Below are 16644 nucleotides of genomic sequence, written 5' to 3'. Positions count from 1 at the left end.
AATAGCACCAGCTTTCTTTTTTTCCCTTTTCTAGTGCAGTTCTTTTTAAAAAATCTTATTTTATATTGGAGTTCAATTGATTCATGATGTGTTAGTTTCAGGTGTACAGCAAAGTGATTCAGTAATGCATTAAGAAATAAAAAAGGAGGGAGACTGTGCTCTACCTCCCAAGGAATGAGAGGGCTTACAGGATGCTGTGGCTGGGCGCCCTGGCGAGCCCCCTCCCCGCCTACACAAACCTTTAAAAATTTGTCCAACAACTTCTGATTTAAGGCGACTACCCCACCTCCGCTTGCACCTCCCAGGGCCTAGGAATTCCCCAGTTTACATCCAAAGCCTCCCAGAGCATTGCCTAAGGCTGAAAAACATAATTTTTTTTTTTCTTTTAAACAAAGGAGCTTTTAAAGAATACACAATATACAGAGACTGCTCCTTGCAGAAAACTCCCTCAGGGGGCCTCACGCAAGCAAAAAAAAAAAAGAGAGAGAGGGAGAGAGAAAAAGAAAAAGAAAAAAAAGAGAAAAAAGTGAAAAAGAAAAAGAAAAAAGAAAAAAAAAAGAAAAATAATCGTAATAAAAAAAGGATTCTACAAATAAAAAATGTTTCTCTTATGACCAAATGGGGCATTTTTGTCAGTGGTGTCCTGCTAAACAGAGACAGCAAGCCATGCCAATCAACCCCAGGTGGCTCAGGACTGGACCTCGGTTCCACCACAGCAACAATATTAACCCCTGACATGCCGGTTGCTCCAATTCCAACGGGAGTGGCTGGCCCCCTACCTGAGAGCATTGTAAGATTTGTGCTGAGGCATAGCTCACTTTCTTTTCAAGAAATTTTCAGTGATGCCTGGTGTAGTAGATTCTAATTATATTGAGAAATTAAAGTTTTGATCTCACCGTTTACCAAAACTGTGCAAATTAATAAAGGTCAAAGAGTAACACAGCTTTTGCTTTTTACCTTATTATCAGACAGGAAAAAACTTGACTTCTCAAGCTAGGAGCCACAAAGCATTTGGATCTAGTGATCTAGCCTTTTGGGTGCAGGAAATTACAGCTCCAAGGCCTTTAAAAGATATTTTAATTCAAGGGAATAAAATATCAAGGCTGAGTTACGAGCAGTTATTTAGGCTTTTCAACATTTAAGAGACCACACCTTTAATCTTTTGACTGACTCCCGATACATTGTAGGGTTGTTTCCTCATATAGAGACTGCTAATATTCCAGAAAATAAAACTACTATTTTCTCCTTGTTATCTGATTTACAGAAAGAGATTAAACACAGAGACAAAAATATTTTGTGGGACATATTAGAGCCCATTCCGGCTTGCCCGGCCCTTTACATGAAGGAAATGCTTTGGCAGATGCATTGACTAATGTAATCGCTTTACACTTATATAAAAATTTGATAAGGCCAAAAGTTCTCACAAAATTCACCATCAAAATTCACCTGGTTCAAGGTATAAATTTCATATCCCGGCCAGATGTGTTGCTAACTTGTGGGAGAGTATGCTTATATTTTTCCTCAGGACACAGATTCTCCGATTTGGATCCTGGACAGACTAATTTGTCATGTAACATTCCCCAAAGACCAGGTTCGCGGCATGCACACTCGTTCGCCCCGCCCACCAGCCAGCTCTCGCCTCCGTTTCCCGCACCCTCCTTGCTGCACCACACGACCTAGAGCAAAGAAGTTTGTGAGTGAGCGCCAGAGAGGAAAGCGCACCCATGAAGTGCCATCCAGACCAGCACAGCCCCGCCAGCAAGAGGGAAACGTCCTGAGCCCAAGCGGCGGCGGCTAGCCCAAGTCTGTGAACCCCACCCTTCCGCCCTCCATAGGCGCTGAGGCCTGCAGCCTGCCATTCGTGTTCTGCCTCCTGCTGCTGGGGACACTGCTACCCTGGGCTGACGTCTGCAGCTGCTCCCCAGTGCACCCACAACAGGTGTTTTGCAATGCAGACATAGTGATCAGGGCCAAAGCGGTCAGTAAAAAAGAGGTAGACCTAATATAGTAACTTGTGAACAATGTATGTTTTCATCTTGTTTAAACCCTCAATATAATGTTTGCTCCTTTGTAGTGTTAGAACGTCCACCTTATCTTATGATGTAACCACTTATGGATATGATAATTATGGTCTACGATGATTTGTCGGCTTACTTATTTTAGGAATATCAGCTTTAATAGCAGCAATTACTTCTGTTACTGTGGCAGCAATATCATTGACTCAACAAGTGCATACTGCCCAATTTGTTGATACCATGTCTAAAAATGTTTCTCTAACTCTAGCAACACAGGAAGCTATAGATAGAAAGTTGGAGATGAGGGTAGATGCCTTGGAGGAGGCAATAATGCATATTGGGACTGAGTTACAGGCTTTAAAAGTGAAAATGGCTCTGTCATGCCACGCTGATTACTGGTGGATATGCGTGACATCTTTGAAGGTAAACGAGACAGATTATGAATGGGAAAAAAATAAAAATCATATTTCAGGTGTTTGGAACAGCTCTGACATTGGCCTGGACTTAGGGAAACTTCATAATCAAATACAGACCTTGGAACACTCTCAACTGGATTTTACCGCTGCTGGATCAGCTAATGACTTTTTTCACACCTTCTCTAACTTTATTTCTGGAAAAAACATTCTGTCTAATATCTTTAGTTATGCTGCTGTTGGTGCTCTAATTTTGCTTCTCATAATAATTCTTCCTTGTATTGTCAGGATTCTTCAGCAGAACATTCAGAAGCTCGCGACTGAGCTGCATCTGGCTGTTTTAAGAAATAAAAAAGGGGGAGATACCGGGAGCCAACGTGAGGAACTCCGCCTGTGGCAAAGATCATGAGGAAGGAGGCTCGGCATACACAAAGGCGGGATTGAGCCTCAGGAGTCCCCCTGAAAATTCTCGAGCATCTACCCCCAAAACCAGAGTCTGCCTATTTTACTGCTTTGTGCTCTCACCTACACCGCTGACTTTACGGGGGGCTGTCCCCCACCGCCTATCTCTGAAAAAAAGTTAACTTACAGCTCCAGTTAATAAAGTTCCTGGGGGTGACAAGAGTGTTTCAACCTACAAACTCCTTTGGAAGTCCTCTAGCCTGCCTGAAAAGGTTCTTTTGGCCACATGTGATTGTTCACAGCCTCCCATCTGTGAGAGGCATGAGATGTTCTAAACTGTCAAAATACAGATTCCTTTGAGCAGTTAAAAGATTGATTAGAAATTGTATTGGTGAAGGGTTTTTCACTTGTTGGGCCAATGTTTGCTGTTAAGTTTCCACATCCCTTACCTACTGTGTCCCTGGAAGTGTATTGATTAATATAATTGGTGTATAGGAATGTAAGTAGTAGCTTTAATGTTTGTAACCTTGGAAACTTGAGTTAATTCTTTTCTTGTTATAGCCCACCATACCTTTGCCCTATAGGAATGCAACTTTATCTAATGCTCTCGGAGGGTGGCGCCTGGCTTTAGAATAATCACCTTTAGAGAAAAATAAGTTTTCTGAAGAAAGGGTCATAAAATGTTAACAGGCCTCCTGGCCAGAAAATGATGTAAATCACCTAAACTTTTGCATATGACAAGTTTGCAGGAAGAAAGCCTGGCTTTGATTAGGATCAAGGACTGCTGTCCTTGCATGACTCTACCCCTTCCCCCATTATCCTCTATGCAAAACTTAAGGTATAAAAACTATTTTGGAAAATAAAGTGTGGGCCTTGTTCACCAAAACTTGGTCTCCCCATGTTATTCTTTCTCTCACCTTCTGGCTGAATTCCCATCTGGACCGTGGAGGCTCGTCAAACCTACTAATTTTGCCTGGGCTTCTAAGATCTGACTGCGGAGGCCTTAGTGTCTCCTTTCCTTCGGGAGAACAGGAGGACGCCTGCGGCCTACGCAGGTGATGCAAATTCCTTGTCTGGAATTGTATTGGCTTTCCACGTAAACCAAGTTACTCAGCTTCTTTTCTCTGCTGAATTTTCCTACTGAGCTATCCTTATTCTCTTACTCTTTATATCTCTAATTAATATTTAATTAAAGCTATTGTATCCAGTTCACCGACGCTGTCCCCGCTTCGAATTCCCTGGATCCACCGGGGCTGGACCCCAGCAAGTGGCGCCCGAACAGGGACATGCATGCGTGTCCAGTCACTTCAGTCATGTCCAACTCTTTGTGACCCTGTTACAGACTGTAGTCAACCAGGCTCCTCTGTCCATGGGATTCTCCAGGCAAGAATACGAGTGGGTTGCCATGCCCTCCTTCAGGGGGTCTTCCCTACCCAAGGATTGAACCAGCGTTTCTGATGTCTGCTGCATTGGCAAGCAGGTTCTTTACTACTAGCACTGTTAGGGGAAACACACTGATTGAAATCACCCACCCTGGCCAGGCACCATAGTAACTATTTGCATGAGTTGTTTTATGACAGGAGATCCTGTAAGGAATAAGGAACTAATAAGCCACCACCAACCGGAAGAGTTCAGGAAAGGTGGAAAGGAGACACCATGTGCCCGTCCACTTCCCAGAATCCCTCTTGCTAGCATCCATCTTGGCTGAGTGATGCGTGCATCACCAGGAAAGACTCTGAATTAGAATGTTTGGCCAACAACTACCTGGAAACTAATCCCATCACCATAAAACTCAAGACTGCGAGCCATGCAGCAGAGCTGTTCTCCTGGGTTTTCTTACCCTGCTGCTCTCCACCCTGGTGCCCTTTCCCAATAAAAGCTCTTGCTTTGTCAGCAGATGTGTCTCCTCGGATAATTCATTTCTGAGTGTTAGACAAGAGCCCAGTTTCAGGCCCTAGAAGGGGTCCCCCTTCCTGCAACAGCACCACCTGGGAAGCCCTAATACATATACATATATCTATCCTTTTTCAGATTCTTTTCCCATATATGTTATTACAGAATATTGAGTAGAGCTCCCTCTGCTATATGGTGGATACTTGCTATTTATTTTACATATAGTATTGCGTATATGTTGGGGCTTCCCAACGGTATGGGCTTTACTAACGGTAAAGAACCCACCTGTCAATGCAGGTAGACATAAGAGATTTGGGTTTGATCCCTTGGTCAGGAAGATCCCCTAGAGGAGGGCATGGAAACCCACTCCAGTATTCTCGCTTGGAGAATCCCATGGACAGAGGAGCCTGGTAGGCTACAGTCCATAGCATCACAAAGGGTCAGACATGACTGAAGCAACTTAGCACGCATGCATGCATTGTGTATATGTTAATCTGAAACTCTTAATTTATCCCTCTCCTCCTCCAGCCTTTCCCCTCTGGTAACCATAAATTTGTTTTCTAAGTCTGTGAGTCTGTTTCTGTTTGGTAAATAAATTAATTTGTATCACTTTTTTAGATTCCACATGTAAGTGTCATCATATGGTATTTTTCTTTCTCTGTCTGACTTAGTATGATAATCTCTAGGCACACCATATTTAGAGATAATGTTGAAATGAAATATTTATTAGGGTCCTAAGAGAGTCCTTACTTACATTGTCCTTTAATCTTTTATCTCTCATTTCCTTTCAAGAGTACTGTGTCCAGTGTTTAAAAGCCAACCTGGGAAATATCAAAAGCAGTGCTTCTTTCCAAACTAAAGTCATGAAGCTTAATGCTGAGTAAGAAAAGGCAACACCCTTCATTTCTATTTCCCCCATATGCCACCAACCACTTTAAAACGTTGTATAATAATGTAGTTGCCAAAAGGCAGCCAATTAAGTCTGCCTGACCCTAACCTTCTACTCTTAATAATTCAGTCTGAGTGGGCAGATGAGTGGCAGGCAAAAGAGAAGGTTTAAAATGTTCGTTTCCAACCCTGATCGGTACCATTTCTCTCCTTTCAGAAAACATTGCACCTAAATTGTTGGAAGACAGACAGATCTTAGTTATTGCAGCAGTGTGGGGAAAAAGCTTCTAAGCTTCTACTGCTTCACTGATAGCCCGTTTTCCTTTTAATAACTTTTTAAAACACTTCTACATTATACTTATTCTAATTTCACTGGTTTTGTCCCATACTGTTGGAATTTCTCCCTCTCCCCACTTTGGTGAAACTGGAGAACAGCTTGTGGTGATCTCTTGATAATAATCTTCCATATGTCTAAAACAGCCTTTTCTCTCCAAAGTGATTAATCCACCTCCTCATTTTTACACTTTGCTGTATTTCCCAAGCCTTGCACACCTTTGTTTCCCAGTGGATCCTCTTTAAGCATTTCCCATTTCCCACCCCCCTGGGGAAATCATACCTTTGCTAAACTGAACAATACTAAACATATCATCTGACAGTCACTTCATGCATTCTCTCTGTACTCAGTGTTGTATAATTCTATTTGCAGAGAGATTTCCAAGGGGGTATAAATAGCATTCTCCTGTTGTATTCTTTTGCAGTAGCTTATAGAAAAACCATATGATTTTTTAAAAATTCAGATTTAAGTAGAGATTTCTTTAGAAGAAAACTTACAGCTTACAACTTTACTATTGGCTTTTAAAAGTTTATTAAGGGGTGCTTTTGTTTTTATAAAATACGTTTCTTTTCCATAAAGTGGGCATTTTTAATTGAAGTGTGATTGATTTACAAACTTGTGTCAATTTCTGCTGTACAGCAAAGTGATTCAGTGATACACACACATATATAGGTACACATTAAAAATATCCTTTTTCATTATCCTATTTCATTTAATCATAGGACATTGGATATAGTTCCCTGTGCTATATAGTAGTATCTTGTCACTTATCCATTCTATACCAAACAGCTTGCTTCTGATGCCTCCAAACTCCCACCCCGTCCTCTCTCCTCCCCCTCCCCCTTGGCCACCACCAGTCTGTCCTCACTGTCTGTGAGTCTGTTTGTTTTTCATAAATAAGCTCATTTGTGTCATGCTTTAGATTTCACATTATAAGTGAGATCGTATGGCATTTCTTTTTATTTTTCAGATTTTTATTGGAGTATAGTTTAACATACTATAGGAGTATAGTGTGTGTGTATATGTGTGTGTATATATATATATATATATATATATATATATATATAATATATATCAGATCAGATCAGATCAGTCGCTCAGTTGTGTCCGACTCTTTGCAACCCCATGAATCGCAGCGCACCAGGTCTCCCTGTCCATCACCAACTCCCAGAGTTCACTGAGACTCACGTCCATTGAGTCAGTGATGCCATCCAGCCATCTCATCCTCTGTCGTCCCTATGAAGTATATATATGCATATGTATATACATACATACACACTATTGGAGTATAGTATAACACAGCTTTACAATGTTGTGTTAGTTTCAGGTGTACAACAAAGTGAATCAGTTATACATATACATATATCCACTCTTTTTTAGATTCATTTCCCATATAGGTCACCACAGAGTATTGAGTAGAGTTCCCGTTGCTATGTAGTAGGTCTTTATTAGTTATCCATTTTATATATAGTAGTGAGTATATTGCAATCCCAATTGACTTTTTATTTAACTTCAAATTAGACAGGTTGGTGAATTTGTGTGATACTAAGATACAGTAAACTTTGGTAATCTAAAATAATTTGCCTTTCTGTTATTTTCCTTCAAGAACACAGAAAATGTTATTAGTTTATATATCTTTAAATTATCTTTTTTTATTTATTTGTTTTTTAATTGAAGGATAATTGCTTTACAGAATTTTGCTGTTTTCTGTCAAACCTCAACATGAATCAGCTATAGGTATACATATATATATCCCCTCCTTTTTGATCTTCCCTCCCATCTCCCTCCCCACTCCACCCCTCTAGGTTGAAACAGAGCCCCTGTTTGAGTTTCCTGAGACATGCAGCAAATTTCTGTTGGCTATCTATTTTACATATGGTAATGTAAGTTTCCATGTGCAACTATAGCTGTATTAATTTACATACTCTAAGTTGCAATAACTGAATGTGTTTAGGGACAAATTATGTAAAGAGGTAAATGTACTTTTCAAAAAGAGTAAGAACATAGCATTTTTCTTTGTGAGCAGTGGTGGAAGTGTATTTTGACATGTTTAGAAAATAAAGTCTATTATTTATTATCTATTAATAAAAAGTATACTGGATTAAGTGGGCATATAGCTTTCAGAGTTCATTTTTCCTTCAAAAATTATTTCCTGAGTGCTGTGTGCCAGGCACTGTGGTAGGCGTTGGAAACACACAAGTGAAGACCGCAATCAGGATCCCTGCCCTCACTAGGCTTAAAACTTAATGATGGGTACTTGCTGGTTATTCTGTTTGTCTCCCTTGCTGGTCACCCTCATCTTCCCTCAGAATCTCTGCCTTCCTTTTGTATTGCCAACTGCATTCTCTGGGCTTGCAGGCTGGCTTCTAGTTGCCTTTCAGTCATGAACTCAGAAGGAGAAGATCAGAATGCACAAAGAAGAAGTCAGGATATGAATTTCCAGCTCCTTTCCTCAGCTGTGTTCATCTAATACATCTCTGCACAGCTATAGCTATTTTAGAGTCGCCCCCAGACAACACCGTATCTTCAGGTCTCTGTGCTTCTGGTGACACTATCTTCCACCCTTGCTCATTTTGGCTTCAGGATGAGATAACTTCTTGCTGTCACTAGTCTGCAGATACTTCAGTTTTTTTCTTAGTTCTCTTGGATCTTCAATTTATGCCTAAATTCTTTTGAGTTATCTGAGTCTTTCCAGTGGGATTCCTGACTGATAAGGTGATTTTTTTTTTTTTTAAGTAATGAAACACATATGTGGATACTTTAAAACTGTGTTAAGGTTGATGAAGAAAAATACAAGATTTAGATACAGAGTAATGGGTGTGAGTTATATACTTCAAGTATTGTAGATGAACTCTTAGAAGACGATGTTTAAGTTGAGGTCAGAGAATGAGTGGGGGCCTGGAGAAAACAAGGGCAAAGCCCATGAGATAGAATAGAGCTTAGTATGCTCCGTGCAAGAATTTGGTTGTCATAGTCTATGGGGAACATTTGGTTAAACTACTCTATGTGGACAGACTAAGGGGGCAAATCAGCTTGAGTGGCAAGGTGCTGATCGATATCTAGTGGCAGGTACTGAAGATTTTGGACAGACAAAGGTATACCAGGGAATCTTGTACTTATTAAAGTGGGATGCAGCTCAGGTGAGCTGTAGGAATAAAGCAGATGCTCAGGTATTAATTTGAATTGCTGTGATCCTGTTGAGATGCGATGATGATCTATTCCACATGATAATGTGCTCTACAGAAATTAACATATGTAAAGATGCTATTTCTTTGATCTTATTTACTTTCAACAGAGTGGTAAATTAGTCTTTAGGTAGGGATAAATCTCTTCATAACATGTTCTTTTTCTTTATTCCATAATTGTGACACTTCACATAAAGAATAGGCAGCAGAGGCCTTCTAAACGGTCTGTGTGCTTTGTTCACCTTCCTACATATTTATTTATTTTCATGGGGAAAGAGGGAGTAACAAAGAAGGAGTGGAGAAGCTGAAGAAAATATAGCATTAAAAGAACTTAATTTGGCAGTTAGATCCAGCCTAGAATGAAATGGACTTTACGGATCAATTTACTAAGCATATTTCAAGACTTCCGAAAGCAAACATATCAAATGTATTAAATAAGCCTGCCTGGGGAAATATCCCATATTGCTTTTTCTCTATAAATCTAGTTCTCTAATTTGTTTTACAGTATGACCTCCTTTCGTTTGTGGCTTTAGTGCAAATTCTGACATTTAAAAATTATTTAACTGTAGGATATACTAAAACCTTTGACATCAAGCCAATATAATTATTTTTGTATTTATCAGAATTGAGCAGTTCACTTGGGGCATTTTCAAGAATACCTGACACCACAACTTTGGAAAATGATGAAAAACATGACTTTTATGGTAGTATTTAATTATTAATATATGTGTGCTTGGAAATCTTCCTCGGATATCTGCCAAGTAACTCCTGGATGAATTTTAAGTTATTGAAATATACTTCCTCTTACAGGCATTTTTTGTTGGACTGCTCAACACTTTTGATGGACCAAACAACAGTCTATTTTGTTTTTAATTGACTATGATCTGACTCCTATTTAGATTTAAACATAATTGCATGTTATCTCAAATAGTTTTAATATTAGAAAACACAGTGATTACTATTGTTATGCTCTAAAACACATTTTATTGCAGAATTTTTCATATTTACTAAGATTTTCACACCCACAGACTAAGCCTACTACAAATATATTTATAGAGCATGTTTTATTTCCAAGTATGTTATATTTATGCTGTGGGAGTTTGCTCACCATGACTGAAGTTGAATGATTAGTAACTCTGATAGAGATGCAATTATGCAAATTATAATTATAGAGTCTAGAAAGGACTCTGAGGTCTTATCACCATAAAAAAATAAAACAGCAACACTCTATTTAAAATAAATCATAATACTCTAATCAAATATAATCAAAATCTCACTCCTGTTTTTATGCCCAATATTTTTAATGTAAACATCATTGACAAGTGATTATACATTGTGAGATTTAAAATCTCCAAAATAGAATCATTAAGCATAGCAGGCATTAGAGTGTGGTATAAATCATCTTCCTGATTTGGGGAATAATGGCATGTTGTACATATTGAGAGCTGGTGCTATTGTTATCATTATTCCAGAAGACATTAAAGTAATCTGTTGGACAGTGTGACTATTATCTTTGTGATTTTTATACTCTTGTCTTATTATATCTTGTCAGAATCTATATCTTTTACATAGGGAAAGGACAGGACCTCATCCCTTTTTTATTTACATCATTGCTGCATAAAATTTAAGAATGATACTGAAATTTTAAGACAAGTAAGCAAAGACATGTGAAGCTCTTCTTTTATTACATTTCCTTTATGTTAAAATAGCAAAATTATACACATTATTGCCCAGAGAAATGACCAAAGAGATAATTGTAATTGGTTACTTCATCAATTCCCACTTGCCTTTCTTTAAAAAAATGAATAGCCACCAAGGAGCTTCAAGGTTTAATTCAAGGAAAATAAAACCTAGCAAAGTAAGTGATATAAAAATAAGACATGTCACATTTTAATAAACAATTGTGTCTAATTATAGAAGTATGTGTACTTACTTGCCAAGTGCAAAGCATTCCATCTTAACAGTTGTTCCCTTAGCAGCTGTAACCGTGAAAGGGAAATGGACCTCAATTTTCGGCTCATATTCTCCCATCACACCTGGGAAACAAAGAATAGTCTTTAAACATTAAATGAAGGTCACAATTTATTTCCAGTTCTGGAGATGTTACACTGAAAAACACTGTGTTGTCCATATCTGTCTGAAGACAGCTAAATTTTTGATGCACTGAAATAAGACATGGACACAGACTTAAATTATGATGAAATTCTAATCTATCTTTAAGGACTGGATTGCATGTATATTCAATACCCTTTAAAATAATAATTATTGAAAGTGCAAATTAACTGGTAGTTTAGCTACTGATTATATTTCAGAGGAAATAAGTAACTAAGAACAAATCCCATGGTAAATAATAGTGTTGTTGTTGTTGTTGTTGTTTTTAATAAGTAAAGGCCTCAGAACTTTGTCATTGTCAGGTAAATGAATGCTTGTTAAGTCAACATATATTTATTGAATATTTATTAAATGTCTATAATGTGCATACAGAGAAGGCAATGGCAACCCACTCCAGTACTCTTGCCTGGAAAATCCCATGGACGGAGGAGCCTGGTAGGCTGCAATCCATGGGGTCGCTAAGAGTCGGACATGACTGAGTGACTTTACTTTCACTTTTCACTTTCATGCATTGGAGAAGGAAATGGCAACCCACTCCAGTGTTCTTGCCTGGAAAATCCCAAGGAAGGCGGAGACTGGTGGGCTGCCGTCTATGGGGTCGCACAGAGTCGGACACGACTGAAGCCACTTAGCAGCAGCATAATGTGCATACATTCTGTTAGGCATTGTGGGAGATACAAAGATGAATTATCCATGGGTTGTGCTCTCAAGCATTCAAGTGTATTTTTAAAAAGCAAGTGTATTCTTATTGGAAAAGAAGAAGTAAAGCTCTCACTGTTTGCAGATGACATGATCCTCTACATAGAAAACCCTAAAGACTCCACCAGAAAATTACTAGAACTAATCAATGACTATAGTAAAGTTGCAGGATATAAAATCAACACACAGAAATCCCTTGCATTCCTATACACTAATAATGAGAAAACAGAAAGAGAAATTAAGGAAACAATTCCATTCACCATTGCAACGGAAAGAATAAAATACTTAGGAATATATCTACCTAAAGAAACTAAAGACCTATATATAGAAAACTATAAAACACTGGTGAAAGAAATCAAAGAGGACACTAACAGATGGAGAAATATACCATGTTCATGGATTGGAAGAATAAATGTAGTGAAAATGAGTATACTACCCAAAGCAATCTATAGATTCAATGCAATCCCTATCAAGCTACCAACAGCATTCTTCACAGAGCTAGAACAAATAATTTCACAATTTGTATGGAAAAACAAAAAACCTCGAATAGCCAAAGCGATCTTGAGAAAGAAGAATGGAACTGGAGGAATCAACCTACCTGACTTCAGGCTCTACTACAAAGCCACAGTTATCAAGACAGTATGGTACTGGCACAAAGACAGAAATATAGATCAATGGAACAAAATAGAAAGCCCAGAGATAAATCCACGCACATATGGACACCTTATCTTTGACAAAGGAGGCAAGAATATACAATGGATTAAAGACAATCTCTTTAACAAGTGGTGCTGGGAACTCTGGTCAACCACTTGTAAAAGAATGAAACTAGAACACTTTCTAACACCATACACAAAAATAAACTCAAAATGGATTAAAGATCTAAACGTAAGACCAGAAACTATAAAACTCCTAGAGGAGAACATAGGCAAAACACTCTCTGACATACATCACAGCAGGATCCTCTATGACCCACCTCCCAGAATATTGGAAATAAAAGCAAAAATAAACAAATGGGACCTAATTAACCTTAAAAGCTTCTGCACATCAAAGGAAACTATTAGCAAGGTGAAAAGACAGCCTTCAGAATGGGAGAAGATAATAGCAAATGAAGCAACTGACAAACAACTAATCTCGAGAATATACAAGCAACTCCTACAGCTCAACTCCAGAAAAATAAATGACCCAATCAAAAAATGGGCCAAAGATCTAAATAGACATTTCTCCAAAGAAGACATACAGATGGCTAACAAACACATGAAAAGATGCTCAACATCACTCATTATCAGAGAAATGCAAATCAAAACCACTATGAGGTACCATTTCACACCAGTCAGAATGGCTGCGATCCAAAAGTCTACAAGTAATAAATGCTGGAGAGGGTGTGGAGAAAAGGGAACCCTCTTACACTGTTGGTGGGAATGCAAACTAGTACAGCCACTATGGAGAACAGTGTGGAGATTCCTTAAAAAACTGGAAATAGACATGCCTTATGATCCAGCAATCCCACTGCTGGGCATACACACTGAGAAAACCAGAAGGGAAAGAGACACGAGTACCCCAATGTTCATCGCAGCACTGTTTATAATAGCCAGGACATGGAAGCAACCTAGATGTCCATCAGCAGATGAATGGATAAGAAAGCAGTGGTACATATACACAATGGAGTATTATTCAGCCATTAAAAAGAATACATTTGAATCAGTTCTAATGAGGTGGATGAAACTGGAGCCTATTATAGAGAGTGAAGTAAGCCAGAAAGAAAAACACCAATACAGTATACTAACGCATATATAAGGAATTTAGAAAGATGGTAACAATAACCCTGTGTACGAGACAGCAAAAGAGACACTGATGTATAGAACAGTCTTATGGACTCTGTGGGAGAGGGAGAGGGTGGGAAGATTTGGGAGAATGGCATTGAAACATGTAAAATATCATGTATGAAACGAGTTGCCAGTCCAGGTTCGATGCACGATACTGGATGCTTGGGGCTGGTGCACTGGGACGACCCAGAGGGATGGAATGGGGAGGGAGGAGGGAGGAGGGTTCAGGATGGGGAACACATGTATACCTGTGGCGGATTCATTTTGATATTTGGCAAATCTAATACAGTTATGTAAAGTTTAAAAATAAAATAAAATTAAAAAAAAAAAAAAAAAGAAACAGTATTTACTCAAGGGTAGGAGAAGAATGGGGCTACTCTGGTGGTGCAGCGTAAAGAATCTGCCTGCCAATGCAGGAGATGCAGGTTCAATCAATGTGTCGGGATCTCCTGGAGAGGGAAATTGTACCCATTCCAGTATTCTCACCTAGAAAATTCCATGGACAGAGGAGCCTGGCGAGCTACAGTGAGGTCTTCTGTCCATGAGGTCGCAAAGACTGGGACATACTAAGGATCACAAGCACCAGAGAGACGAGTTATACATCAGAATCATTGTAATGTAAGATAGAAAGTGATGTTAAAGTGTTAGTCACTCAGTTGGTGTCTGTTTCTTTGTGACCCAGTAGACTGTAGCCTGCCAGGCTCCTCTGGCCATAGAATTCTCCAGGCAAAAATACTGGAGCGGGGATCAATTCCCTTCTCCAGGGGATCTTTCCAACCCAGGGATCGAACCTGGGTCTCCTGCATTGCAGGAAGATTCTTTACATCTGAGGCACCAGGGAAGCCCAGAAGGTGATAAGTGCCCTGAATGAGGTATCCTGAAAGTATTATGTGCATTTGAGGGAATTATATCAATAGTAAGCATTTGTATAAATGAGAGAAAGATAGGAAAAAGTAAATGGAACTGGAGGAACAATGACAAAGAGATCAGAAACCACCAGGAATAGGAATATCAGTTTCTCTGGCTTCTTGATTTGTGAAGGGAAGTCATACTAGGCAAATTTAGAAATATAAATGGAGTCAAAAAACTAGAGGACCTTGATTATCAGAGTAAGGAATTCAAACTTTAATCTATAAGTAATTTAGAGTCATTGGGGTTTCAAATAGGAGACTGGCAATTTGTATATATATATATATATATATATATATATATATATATATATATACTGGAATTGGAGCAGAAAACAGTAGATCAATTATATTGCTTCAATAATACAAGTTAGAAGTAATGAAAACCTGGACTTAAGTTATATAGCAAAAAAGGAGAAGAAGCATTAGAATGAGAAAATTTAAAAAAATAAAAAAGACTTGAACTTGGCACACAATAGGGGTCCTGGTGAAAAGGTTGTGGACCTCATTAATAATAACACTAAGATTTCCAGCTTGGGAAAGAGGTTGAGTGATGCAAGTAAAAGAAAAAAGGACACAGCTATGGTGGGACAGCTGACTTTCATTTCAGGAGTATCATCTTTGATGCCCATATAATATTCATCATAATGTGAGAGGACGAAGCTGGTGGTAAGTTTGGGCAGGTGATATGCATTTAATGTCATCACTCACAGGTGGCAGTTAAAGCCATGAGCTTGGAGAGTGTTTTCACAGATCAGACAACAGTATGCTATAAGAGTCACTTTGCTGTACAACAGAAATCAGCACAATATTGCAAAGCAACTATACTTCAATTAAAAAAAAAATGCAACAGTGATGACTCCAGTGATTGTGCTTTCTGTTAGTCTTGGAGCTAATTTCCTCCCAAAAATAATTTTTAGCAACCCCACAGAGGACACAATTATGATTGAGCACAGATGCTTCTCTAAGGAGTGTTTGTGTGCGTATTTTGGCATGTCTTTCTTCAAAGGCATATATGTACATAGAGATCTGTGTATGTGTATAGCTCTATGTGTAATTCCTTGGTGTGTGGGGGATGATAAAAGAGAGAAAAGAAAGAAACTCAGACAGAGGAAGAAATAATATGAAGATATTAAGATATGAAGATATGAAGGCAAGATGCACTGGACATGCAAAGGGGGAAATGGCCACCAATAGCAAAACAAACAAACAAACAAAAAAGCAACTTTATATTTTATATAAGCTTTATATTCATTATTATTATTTGAATTTTTAAATTTGAGATGGTCTTTGAAGGAAGAATGTGGACAACTTTAGATAGAAAGTGTTTAAGCATACTGGATGCTTGGGGCTGGTGCACTGGGACGACCCAGAGGGATGGAATGGGGAGGGAGGAGGGAGGAGGGTTCAGGATGGGGAACACATGTATACCTGTGGCGGATTCATTTTGATATTTGGCAAAACTAATACAGTTATGTAAAGTTTAAAAATAAAATAAAATTAAAAAAAAAAGAAAGTGTTTAAGTTCACTGTGAGGAAGATTATCTCAGATTTTTTTTTAAAGTAGATGTTTGCAAAGCGATCATTGAGAAAATATCACTGATTTTTTCATCAAGCTTGTGGACACTGGCTTTGTTTAAAACTAGACTTTGGCATCTCTGACATGTAAGTGGCCTCTGTGACACTCTTTCTAATCTTTAAACTGAGGGAAGAGAACTACCGTTAATGTAATGTGCTGTGTCAGGCTAATTGCCCCGATTCCTCCCAAGTCTAATGTTCCCTGAGCACCAGAAGCCTGGCATATAGCTACGGAACTAAGTGGTCAGTTCTACAACATCACTTGGAACAGATGTTTAAGAACGTCTTCTCCATCTTTCTCAATAATGTTTTTCTCTTCAAACTTTTTTCTTAGATCATTCTGCCCTGCCCACATATTTTTCAACTTCCTTTCTTTTACATTTTTATATTTTTC

General features: G+C 38.6%; 1 protein-coding gene across 1 annotated transcript in view; it reads right to left on the bottom strand.

Annotated features, from left to right (window-relative positions):
• Window positions 1-16644, bottom strand: part of CNTN5 (contactin 5) — a 1686091-nt gene that overhangs the window by 403443 nt on the left and 1266004 nt on the right. Inside the window, exon 9 of the mRNA XM_025266987.3 lies at window positions 11064-11166. Within this exon, the coding sequence (XP_025122772.3) occupies window positions 11064-11166 (103 nt within the window). The remainder of the gene's footprint in view (window positions 1-11063; window positions 11167-16644) is intronic.

The sequence above is a fragment of the Bubalus bubalis genome, chromosome 16 (genome assembly GCF_019923935.1).
Source record: "Bubalus bubalis isolate 160015118507 breed Murrah chromosome 16, NDDB_SH_1, whole genome shotgun sequence".
Lineage (NCBI taxonomy): Eukaryota > Metazoa > Chordata > Mammalia > Artiodactyla > Bovidae > Bubalus > Bubalus bubalis.
The sequence above is the reverse complement of the archived record's forward strand: the minus strand, read 5'-3'. Positions and strand labels throughout refer to the sequence as shown.